The sequence below is a fragment of the Festucalex cinctus genome, chromosome 9 (assembly GCF_051991245.1).
Source record: "Festucalex cinctus isolate MCC-2025b chromosome 9, RoL_Fcin_1.0, whole genome shotgun sequence".
Lineage (NCBI taxonomy): Eukaryota > Metazoa > Chordata > Actinopteri > Syngnathiformes > Syngnathidae > Festucalex > Festucalex cinctus.
In genome coordinates, this window is record NC_135419.1 from 558,088 (window position 1) to 567,566 (window position 9,479).

The following is a 9,479-nucleotide window of genomic DNA, read 5'->3' on the forward strand; positions in this document are numbered from 1 at the left end:
CACACCCACATGGCTGAACGGTAGTGGCTAACCTTTGTGAAATTCCCGCATGGTAAAGCCGCTGGCTTAACTCTGCAGATCTTCCAGTGGAAAGCAATAAAAAAGTGCAGACTGCCTCATTGTTGTGGTAGCTCACAGAAAAGCAGTGAGTCACAGGTTGGAGTCGCACTGACATTTATTATGTGTCTCTGGACAAGACTGAGACCGGTCCTAGGAGAACTTTGTTGCTTTTTGGGCTCAGCACACATGAAGGAATGTTGCACATCTTTTGAATCTTATTTTTAGGCTTTTGAGTTTGGGTGAGGTTTCAATCAGTGGCGGTTCTAGAACAATTTGACTGGGTTGGGGGTGGGGGTTATGGCCAGGGGTTTTTGTCAGAGGGGCACAGTTTTAAACAAACAGACAAATGCATGTGCCATTATCTAAATTTGATTCACTGTGATTCTTCAGTCATGGTATTTATAAATTGTCTTGATCCAGTGCCACTCGACGTCATCACGGTCTTGCAAGTCATGTGAGGGACGCTCACATTTGGGGCCGGGTGCTCAGCGAGTGTAGACTCATGGCAATGATGCAATGAAAAACAAACGTTGTTAAGGTTGTTGCTTAGTATCTACTCGGTAGTGGAGCCAAGCACAGGGGTTTGGACCCAAATTACCCGTACCCCCCACCACAGGGTTTCAAGTAAGGCATACAATTAACACATGAAATCACATTATTAGTACTCAACATGATCGTGATTGGAAATTGTATTGTCATTTATTTGAGAATATCAAAACGTAGTCAGTCCTTGGTTTCCGAGCGGTCAATTCAATCCAGATATTTCCTTCTGTCATCTATTACCATCTAGTGGCGTAAACTTGAACCGCAGGTTATCGCTGATTGGCTTATATTGCGATGTGCTTGTCTCTGATTGGGTCTTGCACCTTGTGCGCTGAAAAACGAGGTCTGTACAGAAACACATAATGGTGGACATTTCCCCCATAATAAAACACTTTTGTAATTTCGGATGTGGATTCTTGAATATTGAAACGTGTATATCAAGATAAATATTAAGCACATGTGAGTATAAATTAGAAATAGAATTAATTCGCCTTGAGTGAAGTAGTACGAGAGGAATGTTTGTGTGTTAGTAATTTCTTTCCGGAAGAGAATAACAGACGGACCGGCTTCTTCATGGAGTTTGCGAGTCGCGTATTTTGACGCGTATTTGTTGTTATACTTTTGGCAACAGGCATTTTGTTGCAATATGGCGAGTATTCGAACGTTTGTTGGTCGCGTTTGTTTCCTTCTCGCAGCCGTGCTAAGGATGGTGTGCGGCGACATTACAGATGGCAACGCGGAGCACCTTAAACGCGAACACTCGTTGATCAAACCTTATCAAGGTAGGAAGACGTCAACTTTAGAGCGTTCGCTTTCTTTGAAAACTCCGGCTATAGTTGTTAAACGGTTACTCCTGAAAACATTTTATTCGGCGGTGTATATCCTTTAACTGCTGTGTTGGTTTCCACTCATTTTGTAATTGTTTAATCATGGTCCTGTTAGCCTAATGGCTGGCGATAACTTTAATCGAACCTTTTAATACGTGATGGTAATTTTGCTGTTGTTCAGTCTGTTTGTCCTGCTTTTAATAGCCCTGTGCCTGACGACAGTAGTTCAAACAGAGAGTGGCCGGCTTCATGATGGCAGTGGCTCTCCTGAGGCAGTAGGGTTTCAAACAAATGTGGTATTAGGATTAGTTTTTAAATAAGCATTTCACGATCAGGATGGGATTTCAGACAATATTTATGGTTTCAAACAAGTGTGATTTCAAGCTTGGGTCAGATTTTTAACGGTATGGTTTCACACTAGGGTTAGGGGTTCAAGGCCCCATTAAGATTTCAAGTCAGTGTTTCAAATCAGCATACTGAATCTCACTCTGTGTGCTATTTCCAGTGATTTGGGGATCATTGGAATGGGTTGTGTTGTATTCATCAACCAGTTGTGTTTTGTATATTAGGTGTAGGCAGCAGCCCATCCAGCCAGTGGGACTTCTCGGGGAGCACTTTGGTGACCGGCTCGTACGTGCGACTCACTCCAGACGAAAGAAGCAGGCAGGGATCCATCTGGAATACAGTAGTGAGCACTTTTTTTTTTTTTAATTGCGCTGGATGTTGCTGAAACGAGGGGGGTGCTGAGTCAGTGTAAATTTAACGTCATTATAAAATTTACTGTCAGATATCTTCCCTCAGCTCACTCCTGCAATGTTGCCTTTCTGTAGCACACTCTAGTGAGAAGACAGCAGCAAATGAATTGGTGGGGCCCTAGAATTTTCACACAGACAATGTTTGAAGTCACTTTTTAACAACCCTGACATTCTTTCATAACAATGTAAATGAAACAAAAAATAAAATGAAGTTAGCTCCAGTGGTCGTTGCTAAGATTTTTTTTTTGTTTTTTTTTTTGTTATCCAGCCATGTTACCTGAAAGACTGGGAGATGCACATCCACTTTAGAATCCATGGGGAGGGCAAAAAGAATCTCCACGGTGATGGCATCGCTTTGTGGTACACAAAAGACAGACTGCATACAGGTAAGCATGGCTGCTGCTCTTACTTTTTGTAGCTGCGATATGTGGAACTCTGAGGTAAGTTTTAAGGTCTCATTTTTAGGTGAGAGAATTGAGCAAATGCTAACATGCTAACAGTTGTCTACCAATAACCCGAAGTAAGGATTTTAAGGCTTAGATACACCAATCCGACGTCGGGATTCTGACAGCTTTGGGCCGACGGCATGCGGCGTCCGATCAGTTTATAAATTACTGTCGTAAAGTTGGATGGAGTTGGAATGCGTCAGGGGGGAGTTTACAGCAAATTCGGCATGTGGAATCGGCATCGGGGCATTTGATCACTGTGATTGGCTGATGAATCAGCGCACGGGGCAAGAAGAGGAAGTGACGAATGCAGTACTGATGGAGACCCTGGACCATTTTTTTTTTTTCTCTCACTCATTTTGCACATCGTCCCCCTGCTGTACCCTCCGCATTTGAACGTATAATGTCTGTCTGGACAGAAGATCGGGAAGATGACTTCATCTCTTTGGTTCAAGAGAGACCAGCATTGTATAATATTACTGCTAAAAGGTTTGCCGACAAAGGTATGATAGCCAAACTATGGCATGACATGGCTGGATATAGCAGGTAGGATTTACCTTTTATATATGATACTGTGCAAAAAGACGGCGGGTTTCATTCATGTGGGAGGACATCGTGAAAGAAAAAGTAACCGGTATGCATTGTTTACGTTTTTACATCCCGTCCACGTAAAGAGGTTTCCGCTTGCCTTTAGGAATAATGACTACCGCCGACGATGGTATAGAGGCGAATTGCCATTTAATGAGAACTGCTAACTAACTGATACGAAATGATGAACTCGGACTAGTGACTACCACCGCCCTGTATCTCCTCCAATGGTATTTAGTATTTGGCATGAAGGTGAAGCTGTTTCTGCACGGCCACCGTCACATGCCGATGTCCGTAGGCCAGGTGTGTTTAGCCCTAATGGCAGATTGAGAATAAATTTTAGGTCTTGCGCGGTAACATTTATCGTGAGAATTGAAATGATGGCAACAGTTGATGGGCTGATGACGACAAGGCAAGATGACAACTTCAGCAAAGAAAGCAGAGCCAACATAAACATAATTTGGGACGTGGTCAAATCCAGTACAAGCATGTATTTCTTATTTAATTATGCTGGTCATGAAAAGGTCTTCGTCCTCATTGACATGACGTAGTCACACGATCTCTGCTTGCATCTTAGGCTCGGTGTTTGGGAACCAGGACCTGTTTTTGGGCCTGTCCATTTTTCTGGACACCTTCCGCAACAACCTGCAAGGCATGGACGTAAGTGTACACGGCACGCCCCCCCGCCATTGACCGCCTCCTTTGTCCTCAGGGCCCGTCTTCTCCGACCACGCCATCTTCCACGGCCTGGCGGTTTTTATCGATACCTACTCTAACGATGACTCGACCGACGTGAGTGCTGACCTTCTCGTCAGCATGCTGTCGCCGGTTTCATTTTTCAGTTGAAGCGCCACTCCATGTTTTTCCCGCTCATTTTACGTTCTTGTCAGCCATTTTTGTTTGATGCGGCCATTTTAGGGTTGTTAGTGAAGGTCCGTGAAGGACCTGTCTGAACCAGTTTGTCATAGCACAGAGGTTGGCAACTTGGCTTCAGGGCAGCCTGTGAATCGTTAGCATCTCTTTGCTGCAGTGCTTTGTGGCTTTGGAAAACGAGTACTGCTGCACTTCACATGATTTCTTAGTACATTAATTTTAAAAATCTGCTGTCATTCTAAATTTGAAGATCATGGTGATCTCGTAACACAAAAATAAAACATGGTTAGTTTGGTCAACACGTGCATTCTAACCACTGTCGCGTGACACTCACCGATACGTCTTACGGTCGACATCAAATACTCTTAAGGCACTGCCTTGATTGAGGAATCATACTTTATGTCATTGTAGCTGCCATGTTGGATATGCAAAAGGTGATGCAATCTGTGAAGATATATTGTGTCTGGGTGGGAGGCATAAACTTTGTACACCGTAAAAATTCGCTTTATTTGACTGGGTACATTTACTTGCATTAGTTTACACTCGGATCTGCCATATCCAGTTTGTCAGGCGTCCTGACCTATCACAGTAACATAGTTGCTCGGCCAACCCACACAAAGCCATGTAGACATGTTGCTGTGCACTGATTAAACGGGTAAAATAAATGTTTTGTTTTGCTCTAATTTAGCAAGTGCACATATATCCAGCCCAATCCACTTTATTTCTAGAGCACGTTTTATAAACAAGCATTTCCAAAGTACTGCAAATTGAGATCCGCACACTATCAGACTCATACAGCCAAGGACTCTAAAAGCCAAGGAATAAAAGTAGGTCTTAAATCAAGCCTTAAAACAATCCACTGTGGGAGCAGTTTGAAGATGGACAGGCAGATTGTTTAGGGACAACCACAGACAGATAATATCATCTGTATCATTAGTGGTCGTGGGTTTGAATCCAGACTCCTGCCTTCCTGTGTGAAGTTTGCATGTTCTCCATGGTCCTGCGTAATTTATCTCCGTGTCCTCCAGTTTCCTCTCACATTCCAAAAACTTGCATAAAAAAAAAACAACAAAAACAAGAATTTGAGAAGAGGACAAGTGCTTGTTTGTGGTTCATGGCACAACGGCCATTTCCAGGTGTCCTTCAAAGATGAACTCGACTTTAGCGATTTTGACTGATTGGTATCAAATTTGATCCATACAGAATTGTTTTTGTGTCATGTTGCTTTAACCATTGCCACTTTTTTTATGTTGCAACATCATTTCAGAATTTCCGCGGACTTTTTACACACGTTTCAAATTGGCGTACATCACAGTTTGCATGTTGTGATTTGGTGTCGTCAGCGTTCCTTCCCGTACATTTCTGCCATGGTCAACAACGGCTCGGTGAGCTACGACCACGGCAAAGACGGACGCTCGTCGGAGCTGGGAGGTTGCTCGGCCGAGATCCGCAACCGAGACTTTGACACCTACCTCGCCATCCGCTACTCCAAAGGGAGACTTACCGTACGTATTGTATCACAAATGTATACTGGATTGGTGCAACACTTTTAGCGGCCTTGACCTTTGACGCGGCGTTGCCACCTTGCAGGTGATGATTGACGTGGACGGCAAGAACGAGTGGAAGGAATGCATCGACATCGGAGGCGTTCGTCTTCCCACGGGATATTTCTTTGGCGCCTCAGCGGCCACTGGAGATCTTTCCGGTTTGTCACTTTTATGGACAACTTCAACCAAAATTTTGTCGTCGTCGTTACGAGAAAGGAGAAATAGTAACATTACGAAAAAATGGCCGAGTTCCGGCAATTTTGTTAGAATGTTTCCAGAATAAAGTCAGACAAGATTGCATTAGATTACAAGAAAAATATAACGGAGAAAAAAGTTACAGAGCACGAGAAAAAAGTTGGGATATTTCTGGAAGAAGAGTAATTGTCATACTCCAATGAAAAAGTGCATTCTGAAAAAAAGTTTCAATATTAGATTGTTTTAATTTAGAAGAAGAAAGTGGCAGAACAAAATAGTAAAAAATATGAGGGAAAAAAAAGTGTAGCATTACAATAAGAAATGTCACAATCTTTTCATGATTATAACTATTTCAAGAAAACAAATAGTAATGTGAGGAATAAAATAATCCCAAGCAATTCACATCATAAAAATGAAAGGGAAAAAAAATCGACACAAACAATTCACATTTAAGAAAAAAGAAAAGAAAAGGGAATTGTACTGTTTACATTGCATGAAAAGATTAGATAAATGTCACATATTGGGGGGAAAAAAAATTGTAATTGACCTGCAATGTACGTGATGAAGTGGGCGGTGCATCTTAACTTCGATCTTCCTTGTGGCAGACAACCATGACATCATCTCAATGAAACTGTACCAGCTGATGGTGGAGCACACGCCTGAGGAGGAGAATCTGGACTGGACCAAGATTGAGCCAAGCGTCAACCTGCTCAAGTCGCCCAAAGGTTGGTCGTGGGGACGTCAAGCTGGGCGATAAGGCCTTACAATAAAATCTAAAGTGCAATCAATTCATCATTTAGCAAGAATTGATACTTATTAGAACATGCGCACTTTCTACAGAAGCTCATAAAATCATTAAAAAAAAAAAAAACTATCCTGCCAAATGAACTCACATTAAGCAATAAAATCGATGAATTGCTCAATGACAATTAGATTTTTAAAATGGACATTGCCTCATTTCCCCCCACAGACAACATCGACGACCCGACGGGCAACTTCCGCGGCACGCCCCTGACGGGCTGGAAGGTGTTCCTGCTCTTGCTGTGTGCGCTGTTGGGCATCGTGGTGTGCGGCGTGGTGGGCGCCGTCGTCTTCCAGAAGCGTCAGGAGCGAAACAAGAGGTTCTACTGAGAGACAGTGGCCCAGTGAGGAACAGGAGAAAACCGAATGGTGGGAGGGGAGCTGGTGGTCAACTGTTGAAGCACATTTTAATGTGAATCCTTTTCTTTTCTCTTTTTTTTGTTTTGTTGAAAGATTGTACTGTTATTCTGGATGGAAGCACTGCTTTTTATTTTCTTTTATGTATTTTTTTGTTTGGCTGTTTTGCTGCCAGTTGAATCAGTCAACAGCACAACCATCAGTGCTGTCATTTTTGATTTTTATATTTTCTTTCTATTAACTCATTGGTGTTCTCAAACTCTCACCACCATCCTCAATATGAGGCAGTTGATTTTGATTTGATCTTTCCATCCCTCAAGCAAGCGAGTGGTTTTTACTTTCTAACGAGAACATAAAACCACTAAATAGTCTTGAGACATTTTCCTTAAACTTTCAGCTAAAATTGGTTCTCTTTTGGTGTCCGGATACATAGCACCTCCCAAAAAGTGTCCTGATGCTCCAAAATGACATTTAGGAATATAACGTTCAACAAAGAGGTTACAAGCATTACCAACTTTCAGGCTTTGGTTTCACAAGCTATAAAAACACGTATTTGTGTGTGCAGTGCAAACTGTGCATAATCAATACAGTCAGCATTTCCCAAAAATGTTCCCGTCGTTTACCAGTGGCCAATTTTGACTACTAAGGAGACCTAAAACAGGTGTGAATGTTAAATTGTCATGTTGTGTGTGTGTGTGTGTGTGTAAATTGTGGGTGGTGAAATATGATGATTGCGTTACTTTAATTCTGTGGCTTTGTTCTACATGTTTGGTTACTGAATGTGTCTTCCATTTTAGTTGATTGATTGATTTGACAGCACCACGTCTTGCTGTTGGGAGTCTCTTTTGCAGCAATATCGCCCCCTGTAGGTAATCACCAGAAAGCACTGAGGATGGAAAACTAGAATAAAAAAAAACCTCAACAGCTGTGACATATTTACGCTTGTATAATTTTGTTTTTTTACAATTGACAATTCAGAGCTTACGTCACAATTGAAAATAACTCGTTGAAATGGAACTCCACTCTTTGAAAAGCATTGGATTTTGGACCCTTGGAATTTGATTTATGATCATTATTTTGATTTCAAAATGCGATGAGATGTCGTTTGACAACTCAAAAATCTGCCTGCCAGAAATGCCTGGACGTTCGGAATTGTCAATTCACATCTGTGTGTGTTCTTGTACATAATACATAGTGAGGAGCAAAATACGTCTTTATCCAACAGAATGAGGACATTTTTGTGAAGTGAGGACATTTTGGCTGGTCCTCACTTTGCAAGACCTCTTTTTGAAGGTCAAGACTTGGTTTTAGAGTTTAGGTTTGAATTGGGGTTAGGGTTAAGTATTTTTTTAATTTTGTTTTTATTTTTATTTTTTTGCCTTTGCGTCATTTATACTTATACTATTTATCCACAGACTAGAACAGACGATGTCACATTTGTACTTTGACTATATATCCACTAGATGGTGATATAGTTTTGTAGAAAATACACTCGGCCGATCATGTGCATTCACTTCTGCTCCTGATTTTTTTTTTTTTTTTTTTATTTATTTTAAGGAATTAATAATGACGACTCTTTTGTTAATGACATGACTGTTCTGCAGACATGGCACAAACCAATCGTGCATATGTGATCGTCAGGCAGAGACCATAAAAGTGCGCTCATCCTGTGAGAATTCTTTTATCGTTTCAGACCACTGGGGTTGATAATCAATTTCATGATCATTTTTGGGTGAGTTAAGGAGGCGTATAAATGAGTCATTGAGCTCACGAAATGCTTACAGGAAAAAAAAAAAAAAAACGCGAAAAAAGTTGACAGCCGGGTTTGAGAGTTTGAGGTACAGCAATTTATTTTTATTTTTTTAATTCAATATACAGTCAACATTGAACAATTTAGCTCTTCACGGATAATGTCATATGTTTCTATAAAATAGTTAAACATGCTGGGAAATAAAGTAGCATATGCAACCGTTTAATTAAATAAATGCATACAACTGTAGAAACGACTTTTAAAAAAATGTTTAACTTATGTCTCTCAACATTCCATTAAATTATATTCAAAAAAGTTTGTGCATTTAATAAAGCAAAAAACATCCCAATATTCACTTATTTTATGAATTCAATAAAGAAAAAAACCCAATGAAAAATAAAGTAAACAAAAAATGATTATTATTATTCTAATTTTTGTAAATGGCTATATGTGGTGAAATATATAATAATTTTGAGGAATTATAGTTTTTTTTTTTAATTGATTGCGGTCAGGCTTATAGCAAACAATCAGAGAAAAAAAAATGACCTGAAAGAAATAAAACCTAAATAAAATGTGATCTTTGTCAGATGACAAAGACGATTATTGTTATTTCTCATGACAATTTTTCAAATACGCTTGAAACTAGATGTAAAATAATAAATAACTTTTACATTAGTTGATTTCATGTTAGCCATGAAAAGTTTGTCATATCAAAAATGGACATGGACGTCCTTTTA

The 9,479-nt window shown here is 40.5% G+C and overlaps 1 protein-coding gene across 3 annotated transcripts; it reads left to right on the forward strand.

Moving 5' to 3' along the window:
• The first annotated feature begins 1,141 nt into the window (after positions 1-1,141).
• lman2 (lectin, mannose-binding 2) lies at positions 1,142-7,927 on the forward strand. Of its 3 annotated transcripts, none has more exons than XM_077531966.1 (8): positions 1,142-1,385; positions 2,000-2,118; positions 2,454-2,571; positions 3,932-4,011; positions 5,436-5,597; positions 5,683-5,797; positions 6,440-6,559; positions 6,805-7,927. In XM_077531966.1, the coding sequence occupies exons 1-8, from the start codon at positions 1,250-1,252 to the stop codon at positions 6,963-6,965; spliced, it is 1,011 nt and encodes a 336-aa protein (XP_077388092.1). In that variant the 5' UTR covers positions 1,142-1,249; the 3' UTR covers positions 6,966-7,927. The 3 variants fall into 3 exon arrangements, with proteins under 3 accessions (XP_077388092.1, XP_077388091.1, XP_077388093.1); XM_077531965.1 differs by lacking the exon at positions 3,932-4,011 and adding an exon at positions 3,797-3,879 and having other exon boundaries at positions 1,143-1,385; XM_077531967.1 differs by lacking the exons at positions 1,142-1,385; positions 3,932-4,011 and adding exons at positions 1,461-1,834; positions 3,797-3,879.
• The last annotated feature ends 1,552 nt before the right edge of the window (positions 7,928-9,479 follow it).